This window comes from Scyliorhinus torazame, chromosome 16, assembly GCF_047496885.1.
Source record: "Scyliorhinus torazame isolate Kashiwa2021f chromosome 16, sScyTor2.1, whole genome shotgun sequence".
In the NCBI taxonomy this organism is placed as follows: domain Eukaryota; kingdom Metazoa; phylum Chordata; class Chondrichthyes; order Carcharhiniformes; family Scyliorhinidae; genus Scyliorhinus; species Scyliorhinus torazame.
In genome coordinates, this window is record NC_092722.1 from 198988326 (window position 1) to 199009852 (window position 21527).

The 21527-nt window shown below is 50.9% G+C and overlaps 1 protein-coding gene across 4 annotated transcripts in view; it reads right to left on the bottom strand.

Moving 5' to 3' along the window:
- Window positions 1-271: 271 nt before the first annotated feature.
- Window positions 272-21527, bottom strand: part of pcgf6 (polycomb group ring finger 6) — a 146405-nt gene continuing 125149 nt past the window's right edge. For 3 of the 4 annotated variants that reach the window (XM_072479771.1, XM_072479770.1, XM_072479769.1), the window contains exon 9: window positions 272-1001. In XM_072479771.1, the coding sequence (XP_072335872.1) occupies window positions 954-1001 (48 nt within the window). In that variant the 3' untranslated portion in view covers window positions 272-953. The remainder of the gene's footprint in view (window positions 1002-21527) is intronic. The other variant, XM_072479768.1, reaches the window with a different exon arrangement.

The following is a 21527-nucleotide window of genomic DNA, read 5'->3' on the forward strand; positions in this document are numbered from 1 at the left end:
AATGAAGGATCTTTACTCAATTTGGAACCTCTGCTATATTTTGTCATGTAAGTGTTTCGTTGAATATTTAATTGCAAGGGTAATACTGTTCCTGAGTTTAATTGCTCTATCATTGGTGGCCACGCTTTCAGTTGCTAAGCTGAGCTGAGTTGAACACTTTGACCAAGGTTTTGGCCACCCGCCCTCATTTCCTTTATAACGCTCCTGTGGAATGTATCTTGCTCATCAGGAATACATCAAAACTTTTTTTTAAAAATCAGAACTATTTTCATATTTCATATAGTAAACAATTTCATTCCAATTTTATTAATCAGCAAAAATTTAACAAACTGGTGAAAAATATCTAAAACTCTCCTGAATAATAAAAAAATTAGCAAGGTTCTCTGTACAAAGGCAAAATGTCTGAGTATTGATATCAGCTCCAGTACTGCCAACAACTGGTGTCACAGCAGCCTCACCATCACCGGTCAGTACCAGGACGTGGCAGCCGGACAAGGCCAGTATTTAAAGGTGACATTACTATGGTTCTACGCTACTAGTGATCAGGACGAGGATGCAATGTCACAGTTCAATGGACACTGACATGATATGCAGTTAAAGCTGTCCCGTAGTGTTGGTGTCACATACAATATTTTAAAGTAACTTACAGTACAGTGCAAGCTCGGCAAGCAAAAGCTCTGCTGCATAAATAACTACAGAATTGGAACAGGCTGAGAGGTCCAGAGGATGAAGTGGGGGTAACTGACAGGATGTAATTTTTTGCCATGTTGCTCTACTGATCCTCAAGTGATCATCTTTTGAGTGACGACAATGCAGCCTCTGATTCTGGCCACACTGGAGCTGGTCAGTGCAATTTCCAAGCAGAACACAGAAAATGTGCTCCTTTACAGCTTGTTCGATGTCACAGGGGATCCCAATAACATTGCTGTATGATAATGGGAGATAATCCACCATCATTTCTGGGTTTGCACAAGTCCATAGTGTAGAATAAGTAAACCATCCTGAAACAGAACAAAGACAAATGTGTCATTGATTAAAAGACTTTCTCTCAATTTTCCCTTGACCCCACCCCAATGTCTATGAGCAACAATGTAAATGATCCTGGATTACTTGCGTTGTGCAGACAGCCCTGTCCTTTAGGAATTGGGCAGAGATGCAAAACCTATCTTGAATTAATGCTTTGATGGAAATCTGCAGCAAACTGGACAGGAATGGAAATTATACATCAGATATAATCTATTTTAGGAGAGATAAAGAATGAGACATGGGCAATCTTGATTAAAGAGTGAACATGTTGTGCAGAGTGGTTTACTGTAGATAAGGAAGTGAACAGAAAGGTATTATGAGTGGAGCCCAAAGCTCCATTAGTCAGGGATAGTAGATATATTAATATTTGCCAAATTATGGGAAAGAAATGGGAGAGGAAATCTGCAGTCATTTAGAGATGAGCAAAATAACAAAACATATTTAATTATCCCCTTATTGAAATGAAATGAAATTCATTAGGACAGATATTGATTAGGACAGAGAAAATGGAGAAAATGGAATGGAACACTGATACACACAGAACTGCTTTCTCTTAATAACAATAATAATCTTTATTAATGTCACAAGTAGGCTTACATTAACACTGCAATGAAGTTACTGTGAAAATCCCCTAGTCGCCACATTCCAGCGCCTGTTTAGGTACACAGAGGGAGAATTCAGAATGTCCAAATTACCTAACCACACGTCTTTGGGGACTTGTGGGAGGAAACCGGAGCTCCCGGAGGAAACCCACGCAGACACGGGGAGAACGTGCAGACTCCGCACAGACAGTGACCCAAGCCGGGAATCAAACCTGAGACCCTAGTGCTAACAGTGTACATTTTTGTCCAGAATGAATCACTCCTCAATGAAATCTTCAAACAAAATATAGCCTTGGATGGAAAACAGAACTTATTGATTTGTGCAACTGTTCGCACTCTGGATAAATCAATAAAGTGCCTGTGGACATGGGAATGATCAATCATTTTAAATCAGGTCATGGTAAGGCCATATACGGTCAATGATTATAGTGGCAACAAGCAGAAACAGTACATGGATTAAGCAGGGGGCAGAGATTGGACCAGCAGACAAGACACGGGGAATGGGTAACTTGGGCAGAGATAGTCATAACATTTGATACAGTTTCCCAATTCCACACACCTGAATACCCAGACCAGAGATTATCTCACAAGTCGATATCATGTATATCACGTAGGCAGCAAGGTGGCACAGTGATTAGCACTGCCACCTCACAGCGGCAGGGATCCGGGTTCAATTCCGTCCTTGGGGGATTGTGTGGAGTTTGCACGTTCTTCCCGTGTCTGCGTGGGTTTCCTCCGGGTGCCCCGGTTGCCTTCCACAGTCCAAAGACGTGCAGGTTAGGTGGATTGGCCATGCTAAATTGCCCTTAGTGTACAAAGCTGTGGCTTAGATGGGGTTACGGGCATAGGGAGTGTGCCTAGGTAGAATGCTCTTTCAAGAGGGTCGGTGCAGACTCGATCGGCAGAATAGCCTCCTTCTGCACTGCAGCAATTCTATAAACAGTGCGGGCAATTTTAGCACAGCTATAAAGAGGGCAAATATTGGGGTAAGCTGTGTTCATTGAGTACAAAAAACACCAACTCTCCTTTGTAGTTCAATAGCTCCCGTAATACACAGCGTGGGTCTGGCATCAGAGTAGTCACACACGGAAACTACTACATCTACTTTGGCCTAGTGACAATACAGGAAAGGTTTCCACTCCAGCTGGAAGCTCCCAACAGCAGGAGTTGGCAAAGTTAGCAGTGAAGAGCTTAGAGAGCAGATGGTTTTTATTTCAGATTGTATGCTGCAGCTATTCTTGGTCTCCACAGTTGAGATTCGTGATCATGTTCAACTCTTCCTGAAGCAGCCGATATCGTGCACTGAACCTTTCATTACAAAAGTGCAATAATCGCCATTCTTTATTCAATCACAACACATTTGTCAGCAAAGTCAGTTTCTGTTCCAACCAAATGGATCAGCACCCTGTAGGATTCAGTCAGCGTGGGTGCTCAGTCCCACTGGGATACGGGTCCCACACACTGACTCTCACTGGGGTACGGGTCCCACACACTGACTCTCACTGGGGTACGGGTCCCACACACTGACTCTCACTGGGGTACGGGTCCCACACACTGACTCTCACTGGGGTACGGGTCCCACACACTGACTCTCACTGGGGTACGGGTCCCACACACTGACTCTCACTGGGGTACGGGTCCCACACACTGACTCTCACTGGGGTACGGGTCCCACACACTGACTCTCACTGGGGTACGGGTCCCACACACTGACTCTCACTGGGGTACGGGTCCCACACACACTGACTCTCACTGGGGTACAGGTTCTACACACACTGACTCTCACTGGGGTACGGGTCCCACACACACTGACTCTCACTGGGGTACAGGTTCTACACACACTGACTCTCACTGGGGTACGGGTCCCACACACACTGACTCTCACTGGGGTACAGGTTCCACACACACTGACTCTCACTGGGGTACAGGTTCTACACACACTGACTCTCACTGGGGTACGGGTCCCACACACCGACTCTCACTGGGGTACGGGTCCCACACACTGACTCTCACTGGGGTACGGGTCCCACACACTGACTCTCACTGGGGTACGGGTCCCACACACACTGACTCTCACTGGGGTACAGGTTCCACACACACTGACTCTCACTGGGGTACAGGTTCCACACACACGGACTCTCACTGGGGTACAGGTTCCACACACACTGACTCTCACTGGGGTACGGGTCCCACACACTGACTCTCACTGGGGTCTTGGTCACACACACACTAACTCTCACTGGGGTACGGGTCCCACACACTGACTCTCACTGGGGTACGGGTCCCACACACACTGACTCTCACTGGGGTACGGGTTCCACACACACTGACTCTCACTGGGGAACGGGTCCCACACACACTGACTCTCACTGGGGTACGGGTTCCACACACTGACTCTCACTGGGGTACGGGTCCCACACACTGACTCTCACTGGGGTACGGGTCCCACACACACTGACTCTCACTGGGGTACAGGTTCCACACACACTGACTCTCACTGGGGTACGGGTCCCACACACTGACTCTCACTGGGGTATGGGTCACACACACACTAACTCTCACTGGGGTACGGGTCCCACACACTGACTCTCACTGTGGTACGGGTCCCACACACACTGACTCTCACTGGGGAACGGGTCCCACACACACTGACTCTCACTGGGGTACGGGTTCCACACACTGACTCTCACTGGGGTACGGGTCCCACACACACTGACTCTCACTGGGGTACAGGTTCCACACACACTGACTCTCACTGGGGTACGGGTCCCACACACTGACTCTCACTGGGGTATGGGTCACACACACACTAACTCTCACTGGGGTACGGGTCCCACACACTGACTCTCACTGTGGTACGGGTCCCACACACACTGACTCTCACTGGGGAACGGGTCCCACACACACTGACTCTCACTGGGGTACGGGTTCCACACACACGGACTCTCACTGGGGTACGGGTCCCACACACTGACTCTCACTGGGGTACAGTCCCACACACACTGACTCTCACTGGGGTACGGGTTCCACACACTGACTCTCACTGGGGTACGGGTTCCACACACACTGACACTCACTGGGGTACGGGTCCCACACACACTGACTCTCACTGGGGTACGGGTCCCACACACACTGACACTCACTGGGGTACGGGTCCCACACACACTGACTCTCACTGGGGTACGGGTCCCACACACACTGACTCTCACTGGGGTACGGGTCCCACACACACTGACTCTCACTGGGGTACGGGTTCCACACACTGACTCTCACTGGGGTACGGGTCCCACACACACTGACTCTCACTGGGGTACGGGGCCCACACACACTGACTCTCACTGGGGTACGGTTCCACACACTGACTCTCACTGGGGTATGGGGTCCACACACTGACTCTCACTGGGGTATGGGGTCCACACACTGACTCTCACTGGGGTACGGGTCCCACACACTGACTCTCACTGGGGTACGGGTCCCACACACACTGACTCTCACTGGGGTACGGGTCCCACACACACTGACTCTCACTGGGGTACGGGTCCCACACACACTGACTCTCACTGGGGTACGGGTCCCACACACACTGACTCTCACTGGGGTACGGGTTCCACACACACTGACTCTCACTGGGGTATGGGTCACACACACTGACTCTCACTGGGGTATGGGTCACACACACTGACTCTCACTGGGGTACGGGTCCCACACACACTGACTCTCACTGGGGTACGGGTTCCACACACTGACTCTCACTGGGGTACGGGTCCCACACACACTGACTCTCACTGGGGTACGGGGCCCACACACACTGACTCTCACTGGGGTACGGTTCCACACACTGACTCTCACTGGGGTATGGGGTCCACACACTGACTCTCACTGGGGTATGGGGTCCACACACTGACTCTCACTGGGGTACGGGTCCCACACACTGACTCTCACTGGGGTACGGGTCCCACACACACTGACTCTCACTGGGGTACGGGTCCCACACACACTGACTCTCACTGGGGTACGGGTCCCACACACACTGACTCTCACTGGGGTACGGGTCCCACACACACTGACTCTCACTGGGGTACGGGTTCCACACACACTGACTCTCACTGGGGTATGGGTCACACACACTGACTCTCACTGGGGTATGGGTCACACACACTGACTCTCACTGGGGTACGGGTACCACACACACTGACTCTCACTGGGGTACGGGTTCCACACACACTGACTCTCACTGGGGTACGGGTCCCACACACTGACTCTCACTGGGGTATGGGTCACACACACACTGACTCTCACTGGGGTATGGGGACCACACACTGACTCTCACTCGGGTACGGGTCCCACACACACTGACTCTCACTGGGGTATGGGTCACACACACACTGACTCTCATTGGGGTACGGGTTCCACACACACTGACTCCCACTGGGGTACGGGTCCCACACACACTGACACTCACTGGGGTACGGGTCCCACACACACTGACTCTCACTGGGGTATGGGTCCCACACACACTGACTCTCACTGGGGTACGGGTCCCACACACACTGACTCTCACTGGGGTACGGGTTCCACACACTGACTCTCACTGGGGTACGGGTCCCACACACACTGACTCTCACTGGGGTACGGGGCCCACACACACTGACTCTCACTGGGGTACGGTTCCACACACTGACTCTCACTGGGGTATGGGGTCCACACACTGACTCTCACTGGGGTATGGGGTCCACACACTGACTCTCACTGGGGTACGGGTCCCACACACTGACTCTCACTGGGGTACGGGTCCCACACACACTGACTCTCACTGGGGTACGGGTCCCACACACACTGACTCTCACTGGGGTACGGGTCCCACACACACTGACTCTCACTGGGGTACGGGTTCCACACACTGACTCTCACTGGGGTACGGGTCCCACACACACTGACTCTCACTGGGGTACGGGGCCCACACACACTGACTCTCACTGGGGTACGGTTCCACACACTGACTCTCACTGGGGTATGGGGTCCACACACTGACTCTCACTGGGGTATGGGGTCCACACACTGACTCTCACTGGGGTACGGGTCCCACACACTGACTCTCACTGGGGTACGGGTCCCACACACACTGACTCTCACTGGGGTACGGGTCCCACACACACTGACTCTCACTGGGGTACGGGTCCCACACACACTGACTCTCACTGGGGTACGGGTTCCACACACACTGACTCTCACTGGGGTATGGGTCACACACACTGACTCTCACTGGGGTATGGGTCACACACACTGACTCTCACTGGGGTACGGGTACCACACACACTGACTCTCACTGGGGTACGGGTTCCACACACACTGACTCTCACTGGGGTACGGGTCCCACACACTGACTCTCACTGGGGTATGGGTCACACACACACTGACTCTCACTGGGGTATGGGGACCACACACTGACTCTCACTCGGGTACGGGTCCCACACACACTGACTCTCACTGGGGTACGGGTACCACACACACTGACTCTCACTGGGGTACGGGTTCCACACACACTGACTCCCACTGGGGTACGGGTCCCACACACTGACTCTCACTGGGGTATGGGTCACACACACACTGACACTCACTGGGGTACGGGTCCCACACACACTGACTCTCACTGGGGTACGGGTCCCACACACACTGACACTCACTGGGGTACGGGTCCCACACACACTGACTCTCACTGGGGTACGGGTCCCACACACACTGACTCTCACTGGGGTACGGGTCCCACACACACTGACTCTCACTGGGGTACGGGTTCCACACGCTGACTCTCACTGGGGTACGGGTCCCACACACACTGACTCTCACTGGGGTACGGGGCCCACACACACTGACTCTCACTGGGGTACGGTTCCACACACTGACTCTCACTGGGGTATGGGGTCCACACACTGACTCTCACTGGGGTATGGGGTCCACACACTGACTCTCACTGGGGTACGGGTCCCACACACTGACTCTCACTGGGGTACGGGTCCCACACACACTGACTCTCACTGGGGTACGGGTCCCACACACACTGACTCTCACTGGGGTACGGGTCCCACACACACTGACTCTCACTGGGGTACGGGTCCCACACACACTGACTCTCACTGGGGTACGGGTTCCACACACACTGACTCTCACTGGGGTATGGGTCACACACACTGACTCTCACTGGGGTATGGGTCACACACACTGACTCTCACTGGGGTACGGGTCCCACACACACTGACTCTCACTGGGGTACGGGTACCACACACACTGACTCTCACTGGGGTACGGGTTCCACACACACTGACTCCCACTGGGGTACGGGTCCCACACACTGACTCTCACTGGGGTATGGGTCACACACACACTGACACTCACTGGGGTACGGGTCCCACACACACTGACTCTCACTGGGGTACGGGTCCCACACACACTGACACTCACTGGGGTACGGGTCCCCCACACACTGACTCTCACTGGGGTACGGGTCCCACACACACTGACTCTCACTGGGGTACGGGTCCCACGCACACTGACTCTCACTGGGGTACGGGTTCCACACACTGACTCTCACTGGGGTACGGGTCCCACACACACTGACTCTCACTGGGGTACGGGGCCCACACACACTGACTCTCACTGGGGTACGGTTCCACACACTGACTCTCACTGGGGTATGGGGTCCACACACTGACTCTCACTGGGGTATGGGGTCCACACACTGACTCTCACTGGGGTACGGGTCCCACACACTGACTCTCACTGGGGTACGGGTCCCACACACACTGACTCTCACTGGGGTACGGGTCCCACACACACTGACTCTCACTGGGGTACGGGTCCCACACACACTGACTCTCACTGGGGTACGGGTCCCACACACACTGACTCTCACTGGGGTACGGGTTCCACACACACTGACTCTCACTGGGGTATGGGTCACACACACTGACTCTCACTGGGGTATGGGTCACACACACTGACTCTCACTGGGGTACGGGTACCACACACACTGACTCTCACTGGGGTACGGGTTCCACACACACTGACTCTCACTGGGGTACGGGTCCCACACACTGACTCTCACTGGGGTATGGGTCACACACACACTGACTCTCACTGGGGTATGGGGACCACACACTGACTCTCACTCGGGTACGGGTCCCACACACACTGACTCTCACTGGGGTACGGGTACCACACACACTGACTCTCACTGGGGTACGGGTTCCACACACACTGACTCTCACTGGGGTACGGGTCCCACACACTGACTCTCACTGGGGTATGGGTCACACACACACTGACTCTCACTGGGGTATGGGGTCCACACACTGACTCTCACTGGGGTATGGGTCACACACACACTGACTCTCACTGGGGTACGGGTCCCACACACTGACTCTCACTGCGGTACGGGTCCCACACACACTGACTCTCACTGGGGTACGGGTCCCACACACACTGACTCTCACTGGGGTACGGGTCCCACACACTGACTCTCACTGGGGTACGGGTCCCACACACTGACTCTCACTGGGGTACGGGTTCCACACACTGACTCTCACTGGGGTACGGGTTCCACACACTGACTCCCACTGGGGTACGGGTCCCACACACATTGACACTCACTGGGGTACGGGTCCCTCACACATTGACACACACTGGGGTACGGGTCCCACACACACTGACTCTCACTGGGGTACGGGTCCCACACACTGACTCTCACTGGGGTACGGGTCCCACACACTGACTCTCACTGCGGTACGGGTCCCACACACACTGACTCTCACTGGGGTACGGGTCCCACACACACTGACTCTCACTGGGGTACGGGTCCCACACACTGACTCTCACTGGGGTACGGGTCCCACACACTGACTCTCACTGGGGTACGGGTTCCACACACTGACTCCCACTGGGGTACGGGTCCCACACACATTGACACTCACTGGGGTACGGGTCCCTCACACATTGACACTCACTGGGGTACGGGTCCCACACACACGGGAGGAATTCAAGCAAAAAATACCTCTAGTGTCATTTTGGGTTAGTCTGGCGGGTGTTTCTAGTCAGCTTTTTGGGTGAGATCCATACCACTACTCAACCGCACCTGTAATTATTTTGAGCCTTGGGGCGTTTCTCCCTGATCCACCCCAAATGTATAATTTTTTCAGCAATGGGGAGCTGAACTCGCCGGGGACACCAGCTCCTCAGAGATCGGGCTCAATCTTTGAAAGGGTGCCCCTATCTTTAAGTGGGCTGGAGGGTCTTCCCCACCCCCCCCTACCCCCCAAAGTCAGGACATCCTGCTATGGGTTCGCTGCGGGCCCCTCCTCCTTTTACAGGCCTCCCCAACCCGCTTCAGGACCCTGTCCCAAAACCCCATCAACTTTTTGGGGCCCCTTTAGGCATATCCTTCATAATCCCCATCACCCCACTTTTCATGGGCATGGCCCCTTCAGGCCCTGGCCCCTGGCAGTACCATCCTAGCACACCGTCACTGCTACCGTAGCAACCTGGCAGTGCCACCCAGACAGTGAAGTGTGACAGTCTGGCAGTGCCAAGTTGCACAGGTGCCATAGGGAGAGCCAGTGGTCATCCTGTTCTGTTATTGACCACCCAGATCTCTCCACTAACCTGGGAGAGCCCTTACGCCTGGACGAGATCCAGATTGCGACGTCTTGCGGGGTTTGGTGGAATCTCACGAGATGTCTCAAGCGTCGCGAATCTCGCAAGAAGCCTCTCGCAAGATTCAATGGCCTTGTCACAGCACCAAGTCAGGTGTGACCAGGCCAGTAAATCGCGCCCTATGACTCTCACTGGGGTATGGGTTCCTATACAACAGCAGAAATGCAAGTTCTGATTCTTTGTTTTCTGAATCCAGGGCCCCTGTACTTCCTAAACTCCTCTCGGCTTCCACTGTTTTGAGCTCACTGTACCTCCCACAAGCCTTTCTTTTTTTCCTTATCCAATCCTGTTTTACCCTTGGCATCCAGTGGGATTTTTGGTCCCGTCCTTTACCTTCCGGGAACATGTTATCTTTGTGCTCTATTTCCTTTTTGAATGACTCCCACTTCTCTGATGTGGATTTTCCGACAAGTAGCTGCTCCCAGTCCACTTTGACCAATTCCTGTCTTATCCTATTAAAATCTCGCCGCCCCTAATTCAGAACATTTATTTTCAGTCCCTCATTGACCTTTTCCCTAATTGTCTTAAATCTTACTGAGTTAGGGTCACTATCACTGAAATGCTCCCCACTAACACTTCTACTCCCTGCCCGGCTTCATGTCCTAAAAATAGGTCATGTATCTCCCCCTCACCTGTAGGATTTCTATGTACTGGTTCAAGAAGCTCTCCTGGGTGCACATTAAGAATTCCGCACCCTCTAAGTCTTTCACACTCTGCCTATCCCAATTCATACTGGTGAAATTGCAATCCCCTACTATCATTACCCTATAACTTTTACACTTCTCTGCGATTTGCCTACATATCTGCTGTACTGTCTCTCCCTGACTGTTTGGGGGCCTATAATACACTCCAAGCAAAGCGATTGCTGCCTTTATGTTTTTAGGTTCTACCCATATGGCCTCAACTGAGAAGCCTGTGAAGATATTATCCCTCCTCACTGCAGTTATTGATTAATCATGCAACACCACCTCCTCTTTTACACTGCCCCGTCTCGCCTGAAGATTCTGTACCCGAGAATATTGAGCTTCTGGTCTTGCCCCTCCTTCAACCATGTCTCTGTGAGAGCAATAATATCATAGTCCCATGTGTTACTCATTAAAATAAATGCCATCCAGCCGTGCCACATTCCCCTATGCGTTAGCATGTCTCTCTTTGCTCTGCCTTCCAGACGGACTTGGTTTTTCTTATACATTTGGCTGTGAATCATTCAGTACTGTACCTCCAACTCCATGGCCCATGCCCCTGCCAAATTAGTTTAAACCCCACACCCCACCCGCAAAAGCACTAGCAAATCTCTCCGCAAGGATGTTAGCCCAGTTTCGGTTCAGGTGCAACCTGTACAGGACCCACCTTACCCAGACACCGACCCAGAAACGGACAGTGAAGGAACAAAGATATATTCCAAGTCAGGATGGTGAGTGACGTGAAAGGCAACTTTCAGGTGCTGGTGTTCCCATGTGGCTGCTGCCCTTGTCCTTCTACATGGTAGTGACTGTGGATTTGGAAGGTACTGCCTCAGGAACACTGGTGAGTTCCTGCAGTGCATCTTGTTGATGGTACATTTAGATTTATTGTCACCTTTACTGAGGTACAGTGAAAAGTATTATTCTGTATACAGTCCATGAAGATCGTTCCATACATGAAAAACATGGGACATACGATACACTGCTACTACTGTGTATCCATGGTGGAGGTACTGGATGTTTATGGATGGACACCAATCAAGTGGGCACCGTTGTCCTGGATGAGGGTGGTGGTTTTTGGCCATCTGGACACGGTGCCCAGTTCCTCAAAGTCCTCCTATGAGTCCAGAGGCTGCAGTGGAGGCATTGCAGAGATGGTGGGTGCAAGTTAAGATACGGACAACAGGGGTTTGGAAATTAACGATGTGTAGAAGATGGGAGTCTGGTCAGGGAAACATTGGAATAGTCAAAACTGGAGGTGACAAAAGCAAGGGTAGGTGTTCAGCAGCAGATGAACAGAGACAAATGTTTTTACAGAGGCAGAAGCAGGCACGTTTTGAGGTGGAGAAAATGGGGTTGCAAGTTCAATTCAGGGTCTAATAGGACAGCCAAGTTCTTACGTCTGGTTTAACCCGAGACAGTTGCCAAACATTGGGGGTATTGATGGAAAGGGAACAGAATTTGTTAGGAGGTCTGAAGACAATGACTCTGGTCCTCCCAACATTAACTGAGGGAAACAGTAGTGATTCAGGACTGGATGTCAGACAAGGAATCTGAGAATGGCTGGAATTCTCTGGTCGTTGGGATTCTCTTTTCCAGCTGACAACGCCACCCCCGCCCGTGGGTTTTACACCGACGTGGGGATATTCAATGGGAAATCCTATTGACAAGCGGAGAGAAGATAAAATCCAGCTGCCAGCAAACTGCACGCTGCTGAGAAACCAATGGCTGGGGGAACCAAGAATCCAGCCCAATATCCTTCACCACCCATTGATTCCTTTGAGCAACATATTTTCAGCACATTCAGACATGGAAGATTAAATATTGATGAAAATGGCTTTGTCTGTGTAACTACATATAAATCTACAAGCCATAAAGGAATCTGTCATGTGCTAGACTAATCTTCTCCTGTCTCCAGAAAATTCTATTCACATTTCTGTACCGCCAGTCTAATTGCACTATCTGTATGTTACTTATAAAGGTGTTATAAAATCCAATATCCAAACATTCATATAAATTTTCTACTTCTAAAACCTGCGTGAGTGTGCATATGAATTGACCGGGATAAGTGTAAAAACATGCATGAGGCTCAGTGTATACTGTGAGAGAGAAAGTGACAGTCAGAAGCATCTGGGAGCAGCAGAGGGTGTAAAATTTATTTGATTAACAGTGATACAGAATTGCACACTGAAAACCAACAATCCATTTATATAGCGCTCCTCTTGTGGAATAATGTCTTAAAGAGCTTCACAGAGGCATAATCAAAAGGAATGGATACCAGGTGAAGGATAGGGATATTAGCAAGGATAACAAAGAGCTTGGTCAAAGAGGTGGCTTATAAGAACATTTTCAAGCTTTCAGAGCTGACTGCTGAGGTGACAACAGACATGACTGCCAATGATGGCCGATGGGTTTCAGGTTGCATAATGGGTAGAATTGAAGAAACTCTAAGAGGGTTACAGCCATTTAGTTCCAAGTCAGGATGGTGTGTGAATTGGATGATACAAACAATGTCATTTTGGGCTATTTTTAAATACGATGGGCACTTTATTGTTCCTGATTCACAAGGCACAGATCACTAGGACTTCACTGCACAAATGACAGTGGTGGTGTTTCCATGCATCTGCGGCTCTTGTCCTTCTAGGTGGTAGAGATAACAGGCTTGGAAAGTGCTGTCAAAGGTACCTTGCTGAGTTGCTACAGTGCACCTTGTAGATGGTACACAGTGCTGCCACTGTGTGTTGGTGATGAGAGTGAATGTTGGAGGTGGTAGATGAGATGCCAATCAAGTGGGCTGCTGGCATGCAGTGGGCATGGACAGGAGGTGAGTTTCTCTCCACAGAATTCCCACTCTCTGACCTGTGTTTGTAGCTACAGTATTTATATGGTGAGTTTTCAAGGAGTCAGGAGGTGAGTCCAGTTCAGTTTCTGGTCATTCGCCGTCCCCCAGATGTTGATAGTAGGGAATTCAGTGATGGTAATGCCATTGAATGTCACTGGGAGATGGATGGATTCTCTCTTGTTGGAAATAGTCATTGCTTGGCACTTGTGTGGCACAAACGTTCCATGTCATTTATCAGCCCAATTCTGAATGTTGCCCGGGTCTTGCTGTATATAAGCATGGAGCACTTCAGTACCTGAGGGGTTGCGCATGGTGCTGAACATTGGGGAATTATCAGCGAACATCTCCACATCTGACCTTATGTTAGAAGGAAGGTCATTGATGAAGCAGCTGAAGATGGTTGGGCCTAGGACACGACCCTGAGGAACCCCTGCAGTGATGTCACAGGGTTGAGACGATTGACCCCCACCAACCACAACTATCTTCCTTTGTGCCGGGTATGACTCCAACCAGGGGAGAGTTTCCCCAGATTCCCATCGACTCCAGTATTGCTCGAGCTCCATGATGCTACACTCGGTCAAATGCTGCTTAATGGCAAGAGCAGTCACTCTCAACTCACCTCTGGAGTTCAGCTTTGTCCATGTTTGAACCAAGGCTGTAATGAGGTTAGAAGCTGAGTTAGCTTGTAGAACCCAAACTGAAGAGCAGTAAGCAGGTTATTTCTGAGTAAGTGGCACTTAACAGCACTGTTGATGACCCTTTCCATCACTTTACTGATGATCAAGAGTGCACTGATGTGGCGGTAATTGACCAGGCTGGATTTGTCTTGCGTTTCTTTGTGTACAGGACACAACTGGGCAATTTTCCACATTGCTGGATAGATGCCAGTGTTATGGCTGCACTGGTACAGATTGGCTAAGGGTTCAGCTAGTTCAGGAATAGAAGTCTTCAGAATGATGTCAGCATCCATAACCTTTGCAGTTTACAGTGCCTTCAGCTGTTTCTTAACGTCACAATGGGGTGAACTGAATTGGCTGAAGACTGACATCTGTGATAATGGGAACCTTCGGAGAAGGCCGAGATGCATCATTCACTCAGCACTTCTAGCTGAAGATTGTTGCGAATGCTTCAGCCTTGTCTTTTGCACTGGTGTGTTGGGCTCCCCCATCATTGAGGATGGGGATATTTGTGGAGCCTCCTCCTCCAGTGAGTTGTTTAATTGGCAACCACCATTCTCAGCTGGATGTGGCAGGACTGGAATGCATAGATCTGATCTGTTCATTGTGGGGTCACTTAGTTCTGTCTATTCACTGTTTGACATACAAATATTTCTGTGTTGTAACTTCACCAAGTTGACAACTCATTTTTAGGTATGCCTGACTAGGTAGACAGCAGATTTCCTTCCCTGAAGTAGATTAGCGAATTTAGTAAAGCACGTACCTATTGGCAGCAGATTGTAGATACATGATGTCTCTTGTAGGTGCCTGGAAGTACTAGGCACAAAACCCCAAGGCAGAGGTGACCTGCCTTGTTCTGTCTACACTAGAGAATGGCTAGCGGGGTCTTTGACACAGTCTGGTCACAATTTCTACTGAAGTGCAGCATGTTTTGCACGATAGCCTCTAACGATATGTGGCTTTGAGGGGAGGTGATGTTGAGATCAATGTGGATGTGGCACAATCTGACCTCTTTCTCTTGTTACCTCAGCAATCCTACCGTGAGAATCCATGGGAGCCCTCACTGACACTATTAATGGAAGTGTAAGAAAATAGGGGAAAAGTGCAAGGTAAATGAACCGCAGCAACATTTCAATTTTGAAATAAAAAGTCCTTGGGGCAAACTTTCAAACGGAAAGGAACATTTAATTTCAAAATGAATGCACAGCTATGTGTGCTCCCTCCACATTCAATGCCCCTACATGCCTCTCCTCAACAGGCAGTCGGGGCAATTAATGTACAACAACAACCTGCAATTTCATGGCACCTTTAATATGATAAAATACCCCAATGAGCTTCCCAGGAACATAATTCAGGCAAAATTTGACATCATGCCACGTAAGGAGATACTAAGCTGGATGAGTCAGAGCTTGGTCAAAGTGATAGTGTCAAGGAACAATGTAAAGGAAGAGAGATGGAGGAAATCCACAGCTTGGGGCCCAGGCAGCCCACAATGGCAGAGTGATGAAAATTGGGGATCTGAAAGAGGCCAGAATTGTTATTAACCAGCTTCCCGCTGATGTGGGGGCAGGGAAGAGCACGGGGAATTCAAATATCTACCTGTAATAGCAGCTCAGAACATGAGACATTCTTCCCGGTATATCTAGCAATAATGATTTTATTATGGAGGACTGGATCCATGACAGTTTCCAGGGTTTAAATAGTTCTACTGATAATCTAAGTGATATATATATTTTACATACACACACACACACACACATATATATATATATATATATATATATAGAGAGAGAGAGAGAGAAAGAGAGAGAGAAGGGGAGAGATATTGAAACACTGCCTGAATCAGCTTTCATCACAAAAGACTAGAAGTTGTACAAAACATGGGCTCCACCCACTTTTCCTTTGTAGTGTTGCTTTAATAAAGTGAGTTAAGAGCCTTCTAATCTTGCCGCAATGCTGTTAAACCCAAGTCCTCTAGGGAGTAGCCAAGCCTGCGCCCACCCCCAGTCTTTGATTACGCAGTATTTCACTCACGCTCTATCACACTTACACTACAGGGAGATGATGACACAGCTTTCAAACCTTTCAGACACATTCAAATTATGATCGCATCAGTGCTACTGAAGGAGCAAAAGGAATAACTATGATGCTGTTAGTTTTTTCAGAAAGGTGATGGTGTCAAGGAAAAGCTGCTGATTTAAGTGCCATTGTCCCCTTTGCATGTTCTACAATAACACAAGCAATTTGCATTTAGGGGCTGGTTTAGCACAGTGGGCTAAACAGCTGGTTTGTAATGCAGAACAAGGCCAGCAGCACGTGTTCAATTCCCGTACCAGCCTCCCCGAACATGCGCCGGAACGTGGAGGCTAGGGGCTTTTCACAGTAACTTCATTGAAGCATACTTGTGACAATAAGCGATTATTATTATTATAGACTGCCTCAAAAGTAATAAAATGTCCAAAGGCACTACACAGATTTTTTTCATTTGTTCATGGGATGTAAGGGATGCTGGCTAGGCCATCGCTAATTGTTCTTGAGTAGGTTGTGGTGAGCTGCCTTCTTGAACCGCTGCAGTTCATGTGCTATTAAGGAGGAAATTCCAGGATTCTGACCCAGGGACAGTGAAGGAACGGCCATATATTTCTAGATGGTAGTGATTGTGTGTTTGGAAGGTGCTATCAAAGGAGCCCTGGACGTCTTTCAGCAAAATATCTTGTAGATGACACACTGCTGCCATTGTACATCGGTGATGGGAGGAGTCAATGTTTAATAATGTGGTTGGGGATCAAACCAAGCAGGTTGCTTTGTCTTGGGTGGTGTTGGAGTTGCACTCAGCCAGGCAAGCCAAGAATATTCCATCACACTCCTAACTTGTGCTCACTAACTCGTTTTCCTTTTTGGATACTGGTTTGGGTGATAGTTGCTCAGATGAGTGCAGCCAGCGCCAGGCCATGTGGCGACTCAGCTGTAAGGGGGGGGAAAGAGGCGAGGTATCATGACCGGTACAGGCTTGGAGGGCCGAAGGGCCTGTTCCTGTGTTGTATTGTTCTTTGTACACAGAGGGAGAATTCAGAATGTCCAATTCACCTAACAGCACATCTTTCGGGACTTGTGGGAGGAAACCGGAGCACCCAGAGGAAACCCACGCAGCCACGGGGAGAACGTGCAGACTCCGCACAGACAGTGACCCGAGTGAAGTCGGGGAATCGACCCTGGAACTGTTAAGCAACAGTGCTAACCACTGTGCTACCGTGTCCTCTGCAACTACCCTGGAACCCAGCCTTCCATCCTCCCCACCACTAGCTTAGCCAACACTTTTGTGTCTGTATTTAACAGTGATATGGGCCAGTACGACCCACACTCTAACGGGTCCTTCCCTTACTTTGGTATTAGCATGATCGTTGCCTGTGTCATTGTCTCTGGCTGGCAGCTCCCCTTCTCCAGCGTCTCGCTAAACACCCCCAGTAGGTGTGGTGCCAGCTGCGCCGCAAACTCCTTATACATTCCGCCGGGTAACTGTCCAGCCCCAGGGCCTTCCCCAACTTCATCCCTCTTATACCTCTCCATTACTTCCCTCAGCCCCAAGGCTCCTCCAGTGCCTGCCTACTCTCCTCATCCAGCCGAGCGAATTCCAGCCCATCCAAAAACAGCCTCGTATCCCCTTCCTCACCCCTCGGATCTGCCCTGTCCAATTCCTCATCATACTCCCTAAACGCCTCATTTATCCACCCTGGCTCTGACACTACCATCCCCTTCCCTGCCCGTATCCTCAGAATTTCCCTGGATGCGGCCTGCCTCGGTAGCTGGTGGTCTAGCACGCGGCTCGTCTTCTCTCCATATTCATAGTGCACCTCCTCACCCTCCGTAGCTGCCCAACAGTCTTCCCCATCGGCAGCCTATCGAACTGCCCCTGTAACTTCTTTCTCGTCGCCAATCCCTCCAAGGTGGGGCCCTCAAATACTCCCTATCCACCGCGACTATCTCGCCCAATAAGCATTCGTACTCCTCTCTCCTTTTCCTGTCTCTGTGCACCTTGAAGGAGATAATCTCTCCCCGAACTACCACCTTCAACCCCTCCCAGATTGTGGCCCCCGACGTCTCCCAATTTTGGTTCAACTCCACGTACTCCTTAATCAACAACCTCCTGTCTGCTAACAGCCCGAGTCTAACTTCCATCCCAGTCTCTGCTCCAGCCCCGAGCTAAGTCAAAACTAAAGCCAATGAGGTCGGAGATTAGAATTCCCGCATACTGTGCCCCCACCACCCCATCAACCAATTTTGGCTTACCATTAAAAAAAATGATTCAGGAGTAAACGTTGTAAACGTGCAAGAAGAAGGGATACTCCCTCTCCTCCAGGTTCTTAAACCACCACGGGTCCACTATACCCATCCTTTCCATAAACCCTTCCAGCTCCTTCGCCATCCACAGCCTTTCCATTGACCTGGGGCTCGACCTGTCCACCCTCGGCTCCAGAACACAATTAAAGTCCCCTCCTATAGTCAACTGATGTGTGGCTAAGTCCGGAATCGCTCCCAGCAACTCCCTCACAGACCCCCCCCGTCACCCCAATTCAGTGAAATTTAGATTCACGAACACTGCTGGCGTCCCCTCCAATACCACACTCACCATCACTTATCTCACACCCGGGTCCCCCATTTCCTTGGCACTTACAAACCCCGTCATTTTACTCAGCAAAATGGCCACCACCCCCGTGACTTTGAGTCAAACCCCGAGTTATATACCTGACCCACCCATCCCTTTCTCAACCTAACCTGATCCCTCACCCAGAGGTGTGTCTCCTGCAGAAAGACCACCCCCACCTTCACAAAGTCTCTTCACTGGCCTGTTTAGCCCCCGCATGTTCCACGTTATGAGGCCTCCACTGCCCTCTACCGTCGGCCATCCTCTCCTACCGATTCTGATCCCTTTAATTTCACCCTAAACCGGGCCCATCCAATATGGCCCCCTTCTTCACCCATGACCACATTTCTCCTCCAACACTGCCATATCGCATCTCTCTCTCCCTCCCCCTCTCCCCATCGGCCACCCCTCGTGGCAATTGCCCCCACCTCATTTCCATTCACCAGCATTACCTGCGAGCATGGCTGCTCCTGCCGAAGGCTCCTCCTAGTTACCCCTCCCCCACCCCTCCCTCTTTGATCTGTACAAACAGCTCCCTGTGGACCACCCCCTCCCCCACCCAAACAAAGACACATCCCAACCTCCTCCAAAAAATAAACAGTACCACAGGCGGCAGGAGCGGGGGGGGGGGGAAAAATTACCCCAAAACAAATAGTCATCACAATGAAATCCTCCCCCAACCGAGAAGGAAAGCACCCCCCCTACCCTCCAAACCCCACACTACCCATATCCTCCGAACTGCACCGTGCCAACTCCTCCATCACCCATCCAAGTTCAGTTCTTCCCCCAGTTTATCCTCTTTAATAAAGTCATCGGCCTCCTCTGGGGTTTCAGGATAATACTCCCGGCCTTCAGAAGTCACCCACAGCTTTTCCGGGTACAGCAGCCCAAACCTCATCTGCCGTTGACAGAGAGCCGCCTTGGCCCTGTTAAACTCAGCACGCCTTTTTGACAGCTCGGCTCCAATGTCCTGGTATATTCGGACCTTGTTCCCCTCCCATTCGCAGTTCTGTTTCTCCCTGGCCTAGCGTAGGATGTTTTCCTTCTCCATAAATTTGTGGAGCCTTATAATCGCCACCTGCAAAGGCTCCCCTGCTCTTGACTTCTGCCTTCGAGACCTGTGCGCTCTATCCCCTTCAGGAGCCTTGTCCAGCACCCACTCCGCCACCAGCCCTGCCAGCATCCTCGAGATGTATCTCGTGGCACTCGTGCCTTCCACACCTTCAGGCAGGCCGACTATATGCAGATTATGCCTTCCGGATCAATTTTCCTGCTCCTCTACCTTTGCTCTTATCGACTTGCAAAGGGCCCCCAGGAGCCCCACCCCACGATCTGCAACCCCTGTGACTCCAAGTACTTCTCGACCCTCTCCATCGATCTTTCAGGGGTGCAACCGCTACGTTGATCGATTTTCCTGCATTTCCTATCTTTGCTGGCGGAACTCCTTTTTGATTAACGCTACCAACTGCTCCATCTGGGGTTTTCCAACATGCGACGACCCTTCCCCCCCCTCTGCCATCTTTCCAATTGCTCCTGCGCCACAGATCTCTTCCAATTACTTGGCCAGGTCTTTAACCTTCTCATGCCGGGTCTGATAATCAGCAGATATGCTACTCCTGGGGGGAGCTTCTCCTCCACACCCTCAACTACACTTTCCCGTCAAAATTCTCCCGTTTTCGGGTAAAAAGATCTCAAATCCACACTTTTGAGCCGGAGCTGCCCTGCATGTGACCACTCACTCCATGGCCTTCACCGGAAGTCCATGGTTTACAGGTGCCTGCAGGTCCGGGATTTTGTGACGAGAGAGGTGCCATGTTATCCTGGGTTATCGCTCTTGGGGTTGCAGGAGAAGGTGCTCTCGAAGGCAGGGATGGGGGAGGAGAAGGTGTTCGAAGTTTACAAGGAGCTGATGGATGGGGAGGAGCCCTGGTGAGGGATGAATATCATAAGTGGGAGGAGGAGCTGGGAGGGAGGTGGAGGCCGGGATGTGGGCTGTGGCCCTACGTCCTTGCCGCGTGCGAGGCTTAGCCTCATTCAGTTTAAGGTCATTCATCGGCACGTATGATGGCAGTGCGGATGAGTAGGTTTTTTGAGGGGGTGGAAGGTAGGTGTGGGCGGTGTGCGGGAGGCCCACAAACCATGCCCACATGTTCTGGGCATGTCCGAAGCTGCAGGGGTTTGCGGACATAATGTCCACGGTGCTGGGGGTGAAGGTGGCCCTGAGTCCAGGGGTGGCAATATTTGGGATGTCGGAAGACCCAGGAGTCCAGGGGGCGAGAGAGGCAGATGTTTTGGCCTTTGCCTCCCAGGTAGCCCAGAGACACATCTTACTTGGATGGAGGGACGTGG